The sequence below is a fragment of the Hyla sarda genome, chromosome 6 (genome assembly GCF_029499605.1).
Source record: "Hyla sarda isolate aHylSar1 chromosome 6, aHylSar1.hap1, whole genome shotgun sequence".
Taxonomy (NCBI): domain Eukaryota; kingdom Metazoa; phylum Chordata; class Amphibia; order Anura; family Hylidae; genus Hyla; species Hyla sarda.
Genome location: NC_079194.1, coordinates 32132027 through 32147726, shown reverse-complemented (window position 1 = coordinate 32147726; position 15700 = coordinate 32132027). Strand labels below are relative to the sequence as shown.

The 15700-nt window shown below is 46.6% G+C and overlaps 1 protein-coding gene across 1 annotated transcript in view; it reads left to right on the top strand.

Moving 5' to 3' along the window:
• The window catches only part of ASPM (assembly factor for spindle microtubules), a 92818-nt gene that overhangs the window by 24944 nt on the left and 52174 nt on the right, over positions 1–15700 (top strand). The window contains exons 8-14 of the mRNA XM_056523443.1: positions 2851–2918; positions 4426–4567; positions 4759–4889; positions 11098–11273; positions 12189–12334; positions 13458–13543; positions 14913–15131. Of these exons, the coding sequence (XP_056379418.1) occupies positions 2851–2918; positions 4426–4567; positions 4759–4889; positions 11098–11273; positions 12189–12334; positions 13458–13543; positions 14913–15131 (968 nt within the window). The remainder of the gene's footprint in view (positions 1–2850; positions 2919–4425; positions 4568–4758; positions 4890–11097; positions 11274–12188; positions 12335–13457; positions 13544–14912; positions 15132–15700) is intronic.

Below are 15700 nucleotides of genomic sequence, written 5' to 3'. Positions count from 1 at the left end.
AACCCCCCCCCCCCCATGCCTCCAGGTGTCTGTCGTGGGTTCCTGTGCAGGGTGGTTCAGACGCCGGCTCTGTTGCCTTAGGGAATGACTAGAATGCCTCCGTTGATGCCATTCTGGTCTAGGCTTACACCATGTTGAGGTGTTCCCCCTCAACGCTTTGGGGGTATGTGTGCTTTACTACTTCCATTCGTAGTCAGTACTCAAATTAGCTCCTCCATTCCTTGATATGTTGTTGCAGGGTTTCTGGGGACTACGTCCACCCAGTACTTTTGCCCTCTTACCTTCAGGCGGCATTTCACTGCTCCTATAGTGCCTGGCTCACTTTGATCATCCCCCTTCCACATGTGGTACGGGGATCAGGGAGCTTGGCATGGTCTGGGCCTGGGTTTCATAGAGACCACCCCTTGTTTTCCCCTCCTCTATGTAGGTGGGGCAACTGGCTTGGCCCTTGTTTTATGCTGAGAGCGATCAGCTGAGCTGCGCACTTTTGCCGCCTGGCTCTCTTCCTGTTTCTTGGTTATCTTCTGCTGCTCATACAGACTTGGCACTCTCCTCTGGAGGAGCTTATGCACTATGTAGGGCTCAGTGACAGCCGGTCTAGCACCATCTGTTGTTTGGGTTCTGCCATTGCTTTCCTCCTCCCTCGGTGCAATCTCCCTGGAGGGGTTTGTTCCTCCTTCCTTGTCAGTGTCAGTTGCGCTACACGGACACTACAGTCTTCTGGAGTAACCTCCCCCTCGGTTTGCTCAGACTGCTGGTGTTCATGTCTGGTTCATGTCCGTGTCTTGGACACTATCCTAGTATGCTGTGGCGTGTCTTCTTTTCTAGGTCGGCCCCTCTGGTTCTTTGGGCCTTAGTGATGGTTGTGGTCTTGGGCAGGTTAGCTCTCCTGCCCCGACTTCTCCGCGGTCCCATTTGTGGGGCGGTGTTTCTGTACTGCACTTCTTCTTGTCTAAACGTATAAGTTTGTCCCCGGAGTGTTTTCGCAGACGTTGGGTTTACTTTAAAGGTGTATATCTTACAGGCGACTCGGGAACCTCAGTTTCCCATGTCGGCTGCTCCAGTGTTCCGGGATGCTCCCTTTGGCCGTTTATTTTTATGTGTACGTCTTCCAGGTGACCCGGGTACCTTCAGTTCTTATGCTGGACGCTCCGGTGTTCTGGGAGGCCCCTTTTCAGGGCATTCCGCTCCCTTTTTGGCCTTTATTCCTTCCGTCTCCTCTTTCGTGGGTCAATGTACTCCCAGGGCGGTGGGCATTCCAGTCATCTGGATTACTCTACTCAAGCTTATTTCGCCTCCCAGGTGCTTGCGGCGGGCCCCTGGGACGGAGGTTTTTGGTCTGCAGCTGTTCTGGTCATAGATTTTTCAACACCAGGCCTCTCCACAGCCAGTCTCCATCCTTCTTTCTTTTTTCCAGTGTTTTTCTGGTCTCCTCCTTCCGTACTTGCCTTCTGCTCAGGCGTACGCTGCTTTCCCTGTCTTTTTTTCCACCATATTCTCTTGGCTTGGTTGACTCTGGATGGGGTTCTCTTGTTTATGCCCTTTTTTCCATTTTTGTTTACCAGCCAAGTTAGCCCTCTGTCAGTCTGGTTCTGTGTTCCTTGGGGTTGATTCCTACCTCCTCCCGTGATGGTTCCGGCCCTTCTGGCTTCCTAGTCAACCTTTTCTTGTCTCTCTTTATGGACTGTGGCTTTGGAGTCTCTACATAGAACGGTCTCTTCCTTGGCGTCCTAGTCCTTCTCCATGGACGGGGGTTTTCCCGGGAGTTCAGTTTGTGGGCCTTGGTTCTCTCTTCCCGGGATCTCATCTGCAGGCCTTAAGGTCGAGTGGGTTCGGTCTCTGAACTGATTCCCCTGTTTTGTTTCTTTTATTTTTTATCTCTGATTCCTTTCTAGGGTCCTTCGGAAATATTTCTGTGTTGGCTTCTCTTACTGCTTTGTGGCAAAACTGAATACCTAACTTCCAGTGGGCGGGTATATCCTGCCAGGGAGGAGCTGACTTTTTTTCTTTTTTTTTTTTTTTCCTCCTAGTGTCAGTGCCCCCCTAGTGGCAAGAGCATATACCAATCAGTATAGGTGTCTCCCAATGAAGGCTACAAGAGAGATTTTACGGGGAGTACAAAAAAATCTCCTTATTACTGAAGCACATGCACTGACTGGTGTCTGGTAGCGCCCCCTACAGTACAGGGAGGTATTAAATGTTCTGTACTCTTTACCTGTACCAGGGTTAGCTGCTCCTTTGGACACCAGGTGAGGGCGGCTCCATGTAACTTTTTTAGGACACTATGTAGAGGACAGGAGCTTCTTCAGGGTCCTGTACAGTACACAGACAGCTATTACAGCTCCCAGCAGATCTTTCTTACTTATATGTAAGGACTTGCTTTATCTCTCTTACTTATCTACTTTAATCCTCACTTTTTCCTATTTTTTAGATGACATTTTGGGGGGCTTCAGAACCAATTACCAGGTTTCCATAGAGTTATGGTCCCAACATACAATGGTCATCCTGGAACAAATAATATTGTAACTTGAGGGACCACTGTATACTGCTCTCTTTAGCGGAGTGGAACTAAAATAAATGGACCCGACATTTGGAGCTGTATGACTTTTGGAGCTGTAGTTTATCCTTTTAATGGTGCCCATTTACATTTTTCCAAAGTGTTGGGGGCATTGAAAGCAATGGAAAAAGTCAGAATTTTTTGCACAAAACTTTTTTTGCAAAAAAAAAAAAATAATGTATACCCAATAGTAAATCCCAGCCCCCCCAAAAAAATTGAGTAAATTGCTGCGGTGTACTCTATAAAGAACTACTGCAAGTTTTTCAGTATTGGATCTTTTTTTTTTTTTCTAGGCGAACGTCAGAAAATCGTTAACTGGCTTCTCTCCTATAATCCGTTGTGGCTTCGTGTAGGACTTGAGGTAATACCTTTTGTATATACAATGTGGTTTATCTATTTAACTGTCTGTCATCTTTTTATCACATGCTCTCTTATAGGTTCTTGCTTTCTCTGTCTATTGCAGGGTTACTTTGCATTTGTCCTTCTAGTTACTTCATCAGGGTTTGTAGCTCACAGCATTATGGCTGCATTCGCCCAGTAGTTGGATTCATATATTCCTTTAGAACAGCGGTCTTCAAACTGTGGTCCTCCAGCTGTTGCAAAACTACAACTCCCAGCATGCCGGGGAATTGTAGTTTTGCAACATCTGGAGGGCCACAGTTTGAAGACCACTGCCTTAGAATGTTGGGAGCAGATTCAGCCTCCACTGCCCCACAGAACTGGACTGATTCTACGTACTCCAGACATAATCACTCATCACTCACTTAATCGGCCTCTGAATGCTGCCTGATCCGTAAATCTGACGATTATCTTTTATAAATAATGTGTGCTGTATTTAATGGAGAAGGCCTATATTGGAAAATGTATCTCCCACCCCCCTGTTATCCCCTGTGCGGAGCTCTGGCTTCATGCCCAAGAAGCGGGGGTCTACACTGCCCTCCATGCATCTCTATGGGAGAGCAGGAGATACACAAGCTGGTGTGCACGAGGATAGCCAGACAGGAGATCGTGCAGGGTTCCAGTGATCAGACACTCATCCCCTATTCTTTGGATAGGGGATTCATTTTTTTTTACATGGGACTTCTTCTTTAAATGAGCCTCAAGTAGTTATAAGAAGGGATGTTTCAATACAAACACTGGTATCATTATCGGCCCTGATACCAGACATTTGCATGAGTACTTGTACTCGTGCAAATGCGTCAGATAACCATCCCAATGCTCCATAAAAAATAGTAAATCCTTTTCACCTTCCCTCCGTTCCTGCGCTCAGGCCTCTTTCTCTTGTCTCCGAATAACAGAAGGGTGCAGGACCTTCTCCTTTTTGTTTTGTTGTTTGGTGCAGGACCTGCTCCTTGGCTCAGTTATCCGGCGTGGTGCAGGATCTGCTGTGCGCTGAAATTATTTCAGCACGCGGCAGGTCCTGCTCTACTCCAGATAACTAAGACAAGGACCAGGTTCTGCATCACTCTGGATTACTCAGCTGATACTCAGCAGAGGTCTTAGTGCAGTAACGGAGTAGAGGCAAGAGGAATTTTTATTATTTTCTTTTGGAGGGGACTTATTTGGGGGAAACTAATGGGGCATCTACCTAATAGGAGGTTCCCTACCTGACTACCTACTGGGGGCTTCTACCTTTTATAGAGGGTGGATTCACCACCTAGCTACTGGGGGCATATCTCGAAATTTCTGTACGGAATCCGGCAGAAAAATTCTGCTCTGAAATTCCGTTGCAGCACACTCCTATTGTTTTCAGTAGAATTCTGCTGCACCGTGCCTACAAAAATTTGTCCTAATAGGGGTGAAGACTTTTTATGTACAATGTTGTTATATGAATTGTTACCTTAATTGTTACCTTGTTTGCTCGGCAGACTATATACGGAGAGCTAATTTCTTTGGAAAGTAACAGTGATGTCACCGGCCTTGCCGTTTTCATTTTGAATCGCTTGCTTTGGAACCCGGACATTGGAGCAGAATACAGACACCCCTCCGTCCCGCACCTGTATCGTGATGGTGAGTACTGATGCATTGGGCAAATCTGAACTTTTTAGTCTCAAAATAGCAGATATCATAGACCTCAATAGAAAACAGTCTTATATGTATACAAAACAAGAAAAATGTTTAGATGTCTGAAACCTGGCTGTATAAACGTGTCCTCCATATGGTGAGACATTGCTCAGTTTCTCTGGCTTCATCTGTTATAGGTCATGAAGAGGCTCTATCCAAGTTCACTTTGAAGAAGTTGTTGCTGTTGGTTTTCTTCCTTGACCATGCCAAACAGTCCAGACTCATCGATCACGACCCCTGCTTGTTCTGTAAGGATGCCGAATTCAAGGTAGGTACATTTTATAGAATTGTATAAGGCTATGTTCACACAGTGAGGGTCATATTGAAAACTCTTAACATAAAAAAAAAAAGTCTCGCTTTGCGCCAAAATTTTGCTATTAAAAAGTTGACATGACCTATTCAAAGTGTTTTACATGAGAATGAACCAAGGTTTACACTAGTTACCAGTTTTGCAAAAGTGGGCGTGGCTATGTAAGTTTCATGTTTTACATGAGTGTAGAGAGAGGGGTGAGAAAATTACACCAGCTTTTTGCTAGTGTAGAAATCACAGAAATAACTTTTTTTTTTTTCTCTTTAGTTTTTTGGGAAAAGGTGTTATTTAATCAATTTATTGAAAATGTTACAAAATTTTTTTTTCTTCTTTCAACGGCACCCACATTTTAGCCCTAGAAATGTTTTATTTATACAGTTATCACTTGTCTGGGCACTAGTAATCATGGAACATTACATGAGATGCTTCCACCAGAATTTTCCGGGATGTAAAATTTGGCATCAAAATCGGCAATTTTGACAAGTTGAAAAAAAAAATTAAATATGGCAGCAACAAAAAAAATGTGGGACAAAATTTTGCAATTTTTGGCTCTCTATCTCTCCTATTATTATTTTTATCAATTAGTTGATTTGTTGCTTCAGCCCTACATACCTGTCCCCGTCCGTTGTACAGTTCTTTTCCTCCGTTCTCTCTTGTTCGGGCTGTAGGGCGGAGCTTCCTGACGTCACTGCTGCTGCTTCCTTGGTGAAGTCAGGAAGCTCCACCCATTCCCCAAGTCTACCGCCTGAACTGAACAACGGACTGGGACAGGTATGTAGGGCTAAAGCAACAAATTGATTTCTCAATAATAATCGTTAGTTGCTGTCCATAATAAATATATATATATATATATATATATATATATATATATATATATATATATATATATATATATTAATTATAACATTTTTCTTTTACATTTTTATACAAGCATATAAACACAGTCTCCCTACCCAGAGGAAGGAAAGTTATTTATTACTTACTTACGGATTACACGGCGTTGCCCGGTTTTTCTTTCCTAATCCTTGTTGGGGAGGAAAATCGACAAAGAAGGAAGCTTTTGACTTCATATCCCGTCCTCATATATTGTTGTCATATCCCGACCTCCTATCCCGCCTCAGTTGGGACTGATTTGTGATGAAGATATTGTAAGCTGAAAATAGAAGGGGACGTAGCTTTGTGGGACTGGGCGTGATTTGCAAGCCAGATCGATGCACAAAAAGGGTAGAGAATAAAAGGCTTGGGGCCTAAACAGTGGGCGTGTCTTTATGAGATGGGGTGTGGCTTGCAAGCCGGACTTACACATTCACCAGGAGATGCAGAGCGAAGCTTGTGGAGTAAGGTACTGGAAGTCCCATATACTTGCATGGGACTTGAAACAAAAACCCATCTTTTATATAAGGGTGTAGGTAAGGGTTAATTTAACTATCATATATTTTTATTTGACATATAAGTAATATATGTACCAGGCATTATTGAAATATCTCCAGCCGTATGGAAGTTATGTGAGAACACACATTTCCAGTAGATTTGCATGGGACTTTAATCAGTTAAGGGTTAAATTAACTATCCTATATTTTAAGTGGACATATAAGTAACATGTGACCCAAATATTATCGAAATATCTCCAGCTGTTTGGAAGTTATGCAGTAACATATTTCCCATTGACTTGTATGGGACTTAAAAAAAAAAAAACCCGACCCTGGCAAATGGGGGTGAGTAAGGGTTAAATCACCTATCCTATGTTTGTTGTTGACATATAAGTAATGTGTGCCAAGTTTCATGTTAATATCTTTAGCCTTTCGGACGTGATGCTGGAACATACACACACACACACACACACACACACACACACACACATTGAGTTTTAAATAGATAGATATATATATATAGATATCGGCAAATAAATATGCTCATTATTTCTCTATCGGCTCCATTGGGGGACACAGACCTTGGGGGACACAGACCGTGCACAGCTTCCATGCAGGCAGCTCGTTGTTCTGCTTTTGCTGTGGGTCACCTAGCGGCTCTCCGCCGCTCTATGTGGCTTAAAGCTTGGAATGCGGATGCCGCTTCCAAAAGGTCTCTCACTGAGCTTCCCTTTACGGGCGGCCGTCTTTTTGGCAAACTCCTTGATGAAATTATCTTTGAGGCAACGGGAGGTAAGAGTTCCTTGTTACCTCAAAATAAGGCTCGCCCTACTTCCCAAAGGAAGCCCTTTTCCTTTAGGACCTCTGGCTCCAGCAAAGGGTCCGGGCAGGTGCCCTCGAGGGACAGGAAGGCTCCCTCGTTCCGGCCACGCCCGTCTTGGAAGTCGGACTCCAACCGGTCCGGCCGCTTTGCGCCCAAATCAGGCAACCCAAGCCCACTTCTGCATGAAGTGAGGCCCCCACCCGCAATTTCTTTTCGGGTGGGAGGTCGTCTCTTGTTTTTTCGAGACATTTGGACCTCTCACATTCAGGACTCTTGGGTCAGGGATGTGGTGTCCAACGGTTACCAGATCAAATTCGCCTCCCTTCCGAGGGATCGCTTTTTCGCTCCCGGGCCCCCCGGTATCCTCCTCTGGCGAAGCAATTTCGAGTGGCTCTCCAGTCTCTGCTTCTCCAGGGGGTTATCGTCCCCGTTCCTCCAGGGGAATGGTTACGGGGTTTCTATTCAAATCTTTTTGTGGTTCCCAAGAAGGACTGTTCTGTGCATCCAATTTTGGACCTCAAGCGTCTCAACCATCACCTTCTCATCCGCCACTTCCGAATGGAATCTCTGTTCGGTGGTGGCGTCCCTGGAACAAGGGGAGTTCCTTTCATCAGTGGACATCAAGGATGCCTACCTCCATGTGCCAATATTCCCAGGCCATCATCGGTACCTCCGCTTTGCGGTTCCGGAGGGGCACTTTCAATTTGTAGCTCTTCCCTTCGGTCTAGCCATGGCTCCTCGGGTCTTTACAAAGATCCTTGCCCAGTGATGGGCCTATTACGGTCGAGTTGAATCACGGTGATACCCTATCTGGACGACCTTCTCATCAAGGCTCCAACCAGAGCCCAGACCCTGGAGAATCTGGACGTCACTCCCACACTCTGACTCGCTTCGGGTGGATGGTCAACCGGGACAAGTCAGTTCTCCGTCCTACCCAGTCTCTAACCTTCCTGGAACTCGATTCGACACGGCCTCTGCCCGAATTTGTCTTCCGCCGGATAAACGTCTGGCGCTCCGGTCGGGGGTCCGCTCCCTTCGGACCCAGGCATCAATCTCCATCCGCACTTGTATGGAAGTCCTGGGTCGGATGGTGGCAACTATGGAGGCCGTACCCTTTGCCCAGTTTCATTACCGCCCCCTTCAACTGGTGATTCTCTCCCGATGGAACAGGTCTCCTCTGTCCCTCGATCGTCAGATTGTTCTCCCTCGCAGGGTCAGTCAGTCTATGCTCTGGTGGCTCCGCTCCCCCCCTTCTTCTCCAAGGGTGGTCATTTCTTCCCCCTTCTCTGGCAGGTTGTTACAACGAATGCCAGCCTGTCGGGCTGGGGCGGCGTGTTCAGGGATTGGACGGTTCAGGAACTCAGGTCTCCCCAGGAGACCCTTCTTCCGATAAACATATTAGAATTACGGGCGATTCTTCTTTGTCTTCGTTGGGAGTCCCGTCTTCAGTCCTGTCCTGTCCGCGTTCAGTCGGATAATGCCACGGCCGTGGCGTGCAAAAATTGACAGGGCAGCACTCGCAGCTTGGCAGCCATGGCCGAGGTGACCAAGATTCTCACCTAGGCGGAGAGCAAGGTTCCGGCCATTTCGGCGATTCACATTCCGGGGGTGCTCAACTGGAAAGCGGACTTCCTCAGTCAGTCCTCACCCGAGGACCCCGGCGAGTGGTCTCTACATCTAGAGGTCTTCGCACAACTCTGCGACCTCTGGGGCATTCCGGACGTGGACCTCTTCGCGTCCCGGCACAATTGGAAGATCCTTCCTTTTGTGTGCAAGTCCTGGGACTCTCAGGCTCTGGCCGTGGACGCCCTAGTGATTCCTTGGGCGGGGTTCGCCCTACCTTCCGCTCCTTCCCAGGGTGCTGAGGAAGCTCAAGGCAGAGGACGTCCCCGCCATTCTGGTAGCTCCAGATTGGCCCCGAAGGTCGTGGTATGCCGACGTAGTCAGGCTCCTGGACGACACTTCACTGCTCCTTCCGCTCCGTCCGGACCTGCTCTCTCAGGGTCCTCTTTGCCACCCCAATTTACAGTCGCTGCATTTGACGGTGTGGCGGTTGAGACCGCGGTTTTGAGGTCCCGCGGGTTCTCTTCCCAAGTCATTCACACCATGCTCAAGGCTCGTAAGCCCTCCTCCGCAAGAATTTACCACCTTACTTGGCGGTCTTATTTTCGTTGGTGTGAAGCTCAGGACTTCTCCCCGGTAACCTTCTCGGTTCCCCGTCTTCTCTCATTTTACAGTCGGAGTTGGAACTAGGGTTGTCTCTCAGTTCCCTTAAAGGTCAGGTTTCGGCCCTTACTGTTCTTTTCCAGTGGCCCCTGGCTTCTAATTCTCATGTCTGGACTTTCCTTCAAGGAGTGACACATGCTGTTCCTCCTTATCGGTCACCCTCTCCCCCTTGGGACTTGAATTTGGTTCTGAGTGCTCTCCAGGGTGCACTCTCTGAGCCCCTTAGAGAGGAGTCTTTCCGCCTCCTTTCGTGGAAAGTGGAGTTTCTTGTTGCCATCACCTCCATCCGGAGGGTGTCTGAATTGGCAGCTCTCTCCTGCAGTTTTCTGTTTCTGGTGATCTACCAAGACAAGGTTGTTTTCCGGCCAGATCCCTCCTTTTTGCCTAAGGTGGTTTCAGCCTTTCATCTCAATGAGGACATTGTCCTCCCGTCTTTGTCCTGCTCCTTCTCATCCTATGGAGCGCTTACTACACAAGCTGGATGTAGTTCGGGCTGTTCGGTCTTATCTCTCCATCACTTCTTCGTTTCGTCAGTGTGATTCCTTTTTCGTCCTTACGGAAGGTCGTCGCAAGGGACGACCTGCTTCCAAGGCCACCATTTCTCGGTGGATTCGGTCTTCCATTTCGGAGGCCGCTGTAAGGGGAAGATTCCTCCTTTCAGGGTTGTGGCTCATTCTAGCCGTTCTGTTGGGGCATCCTGGGCTCTCCAGAATAGAGCCTCGGCCTCGCAGATTTGCAAGGCGGCTACCTGATCGTCTTTGCACACTTTCTCGAGGTTCTACCGAGTTCATACCTTCGCATCGGCTGATGCTAGTCTGGGCCGTATAGTGTTGCAGGCGGCAGTGGAACGGCCGTCTGCCTGACTGCTTATCTGCCCACCCAAGGGATGGCTTTGGTACATCCCACGGTCTGTGTCCCCCAATGGAGCCTATAGAGAAAAGGAGATTTTTTAACACTTACCGTAAAATCTTTCTCGAAGGATCCATTGGGGGACATAGCTCCCACCCTTTTGGGATTTTCCTTGGTTCTCTGTCCGAGGGTGTGTTCAGTTATGTTTTTTCTTCTGGTTCTCGGACAGTTTGGGGTTTGTCTTGACCTGTTAGTCTCCTCCTATTGCTCTGGAACTTAAACTGATTAGCTCAGAGCCTGAAGGCGGGTATATCCTGCTGGGAGGAGCCAACCGTTTTAGTTGCCATAGTGTCACACCTCCTTAGAGACAGCAGCATACACCCACGGTCTGTGTCCCCCAATGGATCCTTCGAGATAGACATTTTACGGTAAATGTTAAAAAAATCTCCTTTTTAATGTCTGTTAGGAGCTATCGCTTTTCATACAATGTGCGCACTGGTGGCCGCTCTTTCATCCAACACATTTTGCAAAAATATGTCCATATTTGTAGCTAAATTTTACAATTTTAATCATTTGACAGTGTGAACATAAAGGGTGAATTCATGTGTGTCTGACTTGTTGAAGAAATTTCTGCAGCTGTCCTATTTATATCCTTATTTAGATAAATTGGAATGGTTTTCAGTTGCAGAATGTAAAAAAAAAAAATATTAAATGGTCCCACCACCCAATTTGCTAAAAAAATAAAAATAAATAAATTAATTTAAAAAATTTCCCTGACAGGAGATCTGCCGGTCACACTGCTGTCCTGACTGAGGACAATACACAAAGATATTAATGGTCACTGTTATCTGTTCTCTTGCCATAGAATTTCCTGATATTCTGTATATTTTCCTTGCAGGCTAGTAAGGACCTACTGTTGGCTTTCTCTCGTGACTTCTTGAGCGGAGAAGGAGATCTCTCGCGTCACCTCGGCTATTTAGGTTTAGCGGTCGGCCACGTCCAGACTCCTCTAGATGAATTTGACTTTGCGGTGACAAACCTGGCTGTGGATTTGCAGTGCGGCGTTCGTCTAGTGTGAGTATTTTTTTTGTCTAAATCGTCATTACCTATATTTAACACACGTATATTTTTGGTCTTTGTTTGCTTGGCCGATACTAGGTCAGCAAAGGGGCTTAAGTTTCAGAGCTGGGGGTAACCTGTGAAGTCAATTATAGATGTTTGTGCCCAGCATTACAGGCAATGCTTGCCTGTTCCCTGCACTCCTGTAGAGAACTGAGTGGCAGTGCGCATATTTAACACCCCAATCTATTCTGACGGGAGACTTGAGTACCTGAGGTCAGACCAGCGCAACTCTATTTCGTGGATTGGGATAAATTTTAATACCCTTTTTAAAGGGGTGCTCCGGCCCTAAGACATCTTATCCCCGATCCAAAGGATAGGGGAAAAGATGTCTGATCGCGGGGGCCCCTCCGTTGGGGCCCCCACAATCTAGCATGCAGTACTCACCTGTGAGCACTGCAGGAAGTGCTGGAGGCTTCCCGACCACAGGGACGGAGTATCGTAATGTCACGACTCCGCCCCGTGTGATGTCACAATCTGCCCCCTCAATGCAAGTCTATGGGAGGGGGCGTGACGGCAGTCACGCCCCCTTCCATAGACTTGCATTGAGGGAGCGGATTGTGACATCACACCGGGCGGAGTCGTGACGTCACGATACTCCGTCCCCGTGGTCGGGAGGCCTCCAGCACTTCCTGCAGTGCTCACAGGTGAGTACTGCATGCTAGATTGCAGGGGTCCCCAGCGGCGGGACCCCCGCGATCAGACCTCTTATCCCCTATCCTTTGGATAGGGGATAAGATGTTTTAGGGCCGGAGCACCCCTTTAAGGTCTTCACAAGATTTTTTGCCAGCTCAGACAAAGATTACCCCACTGATGGTAAGTAAGAGCTTTGTATACATAGCTTCATGCATTGCTCTCTTCTGTAAACAGGAGGACGATGGAACTTCTCACTCAGAACTGGAGCTTATCTAAGAAGCTGAGAGTCCCAGCAATAAGCCGCCTGCAGAAAATGCACAATATTGAAGTAGCTCTTAATGTTTTGACACAAAGGGGAGTCGAGATAAAAGATGAACGTGGTGAGTTACTCTCTATAATAGGATTCCAATTTCTACAAAATATTTAAGTACAGTGGTCCCTCAAGTTACAATGTTGATTGGTTCCAGGGCGACCATTGTATGTTGAAACCATCGTATGTTGAGACCATAACTCTATGGAAACCTGGTTATTGGTTCTGAAGCCACCAAAATGTCAACCAAAAATAGGAAAAAGTGAGGATTAAAGATAAATAGGTAGAAAACTAATACAGATAAAGCAAATCCTTATATATAAAAGTAAGAAAGATCTGCAGGGAGCTGTAAATCACGGTCTATTTCTGTGTTTCACAACCAGAGTGCCTCCAGCTGTTGTAAAACTACAACTCCCAGCATGCCCGGACAGCCTTCGGCTGTCCGGGCATGCTGGGAGTTGTAGTTTTGCAACAGCTGGAGGAAACCTCTTTAGGAAACAATGGTCTATGTAGAGGACAGGAGCTTCTTCAGGGTCCTGTACAGAACACGCAATGTCCTAAAAAAAGGGAAATGGAGCCACCCTTGGAGAAGCTAACCCTGGCACAGGTAAAGAATACAGAACATGTAATACCTCCTGTACTGTAGTGAGCGCTACCAGACACCAGTCAGTGCATTCACTTCAGTAATACAGGTAAAGAGTAGTACAGAACATGTAATACCTCCCTGTACTGTAGGGGGCGCTACCAGACACTAGTCAGTGAATGCACTTTAGGAATACAGGGGTTTTACCAGTGAAATATCCATTCTGATTGGTCAGTTCTTCCAGCCATTGACACGTTTCGCAGATTCCATAGCATTGTACATTGAGTCTGGCTTCAAGTTACAATGGTCCAGAAAAGACCACTGTATGTTGAAACTATTGTATGTTGAGGCCATTGTAAGTTGAGGGATCACTATCTGTATTACTCAACCAACCACAAAGGACAGACTCCCACCATGGACTTGCATTTCTAGGGAAACCCGGTTAATCCAGACATGACTTGGCATTAATGTTTATTGTTCAATAACTCTCTACCAGTGTTTCCTAACCAGTGCACCTCCAGCTGTTGCAAAACTAGAACTGGCAGTATTCCCGGACAGCCAAAGGCTTTACTATTGTGTATTGTCACTATTATGTAACTGTGTTTTGTAGGTGTCGGTGTCACTCCCAAGGACATTGTGGACAGGCATCGTGAACGTACCCTGGCATTGCTGTGGCATATTGTATTCACATTTCAGGTATAAATGCTGCTTTTTTTAAATTATTTTTATTAAGAAAAAAGTGAGGAATCCACATGCAAATCCCTCATTCACTGACTCTGTGCTAGACAGGTTTCTAGGATGGACTACAACTAGTAAGTCTGATATGGTGAAAACCATTAAAGTAGTTTAAAGAGCCTTTAGGACAGTGTTTTCTAAGCAGGGTGCCTCCAGCTGTTGCTAAACTACATTCCTATCTTGGCATGCTAAAATTCCTATCTTGGCTTGCTGGGTGTTGTTGTTTTGCAACAGCTGGAGGCACCCTTAATTGGAAACTCTGCTTTAAAACTGACTATCAAGCCTCAGGATAGGCCATCAGTAGTCCTCAGGTTGTTTGTGTTATTGCAGCTCAGTTCGATTAAAGTGAGTGGAGCCAAGTTGTAATACTACACACAACCCAAGGACAGGGGAGGCGCTGTTTTTGGAAGTAATAAGCTCTAATATCTGCTCATTGGCTCGTATGTGCAGATGACATGCTTTTTGTAATTAAAGGAAAACTGTCGGCTTTCTTCCCCCGCACTAACCAGTGGTACTGGCTGGTAGTGCGGGGGACGCTGATCAGTTTGAACCTTACTGTGCCCGGATCCGCCGTGCCGTTCGCCCGTTATCTTCTATTATCGGTATATTCAAATGAGGTGCTAACTGGCACTCTGACGTCAGTGCCGGACCGCAGCGCCGCCCAGCTCATCAATATTCCTCCCCTACCTCCGCCTCTCCCTCTTCTCCCTGCTCCGTAATGAAAAGAGAGGGGAGGAATATTGATGAGCTGGGCGGCGCTGCGGCCCGGCACTGACGTCAGAGTGCCAGTTAGCACCTCATTTGAATATACCGATAATAGAAGATAACGGGCGAACGGCACGGTGGATCCGGGCACAGTAAGGTTCAAACTGATCAGCATCCTCCGCACTACCAGCAAGTACCGCTGGTTAGTGCGGGGGAAGAAATCTTAGTTTTCCTTATTAAGTTGTAAAGTACTGCAATATTTTCCTGTAAAGGAGAACATGATTCCTGTAAAATACCTTGCACCAGTGTTTCTCAACCAGGGTGCCTCCAGCTGTTGCAAAACTGCAACTCTCAGCATGCCAGACAGCCAAAGGCTATCCGGGCATGCTGGTAATTGTAGTTTTGAAACAGATGGAGGCACTCTGTTTGGGAAACCCTGCCTTGCACCAGCGCTTCAGGGTTTACAGTGTAAATGTATTAAGGCATCCTAACTTTGAGTGGCATAAAAAAAACTCCATTCTATAAATGTGGCCCCTAATGTAATGACTATTATGTTGTGTTTTGCATTATTGTACGATATACTTAAACTGTGAGAACCTACTAAAGCTTGCTTGTAATTGTATAGGTGGACGTCTTGCTCAATACTGATCACTTGAAGGAGGAGATAAAGTTTCTAAGACACACTTACAGTGTGCAGAAAAGGCTTGCCGCCCTCCGAGCTTTCTCTGCACCAACAATATCAAAGAAACGCGTCAGCGACACTTTCACACCTGACAACTACAGCGAACGAGTCCTGCTGCTTATGGAATGGGTTAATGCTGTATGTGCCTTCTATAGCACAAAGGTAAGATGTCTATATGAATGCAATGATTTACTATTTAGTGTAGTCTCGTATCCGATGGTAGTAGAGACATATTAAGTGTTGATCGGTTAGGGTCCTAGTGGTCAGACACCGACCAATCACAAGAACGAGACAGAAAGTGTTTGCTCAGTGGGGGAGATGTATTAAAACCTGTGTAGAGGAAGGGTGGTGCAGTTGCCCATAGCAACCAATCATATTGCGTCTTTCATTTCTTTAAAGTGAGCTGATTGGTTGCTATGGGCAGCTGCATCACTCTTCACAGGTTTTTATAAATCTTCCCCAGTGCGTTCTCTCCTGATGTCACATTACCAGGACGGCCTCCTAATGTAAGTCTTAGGGACCAGTGTCCAGGTCTGCCAAAAAACTAGTGGCCGTCCATGTCTATTCCTGCTCGTTTTAAATTGTTCCTAGTGCAGTGTTTCCCAACCAGGGTGCCTCCAGTTGTTTCAAAACTACAACGCCCAGCATGCCCGGACAGCCAAAGGCTGTCCAGACATGCTGTGAGTTAATTTTGCAACATCTGGAGGCACCCTGGTTGGGAAACTCTGCCC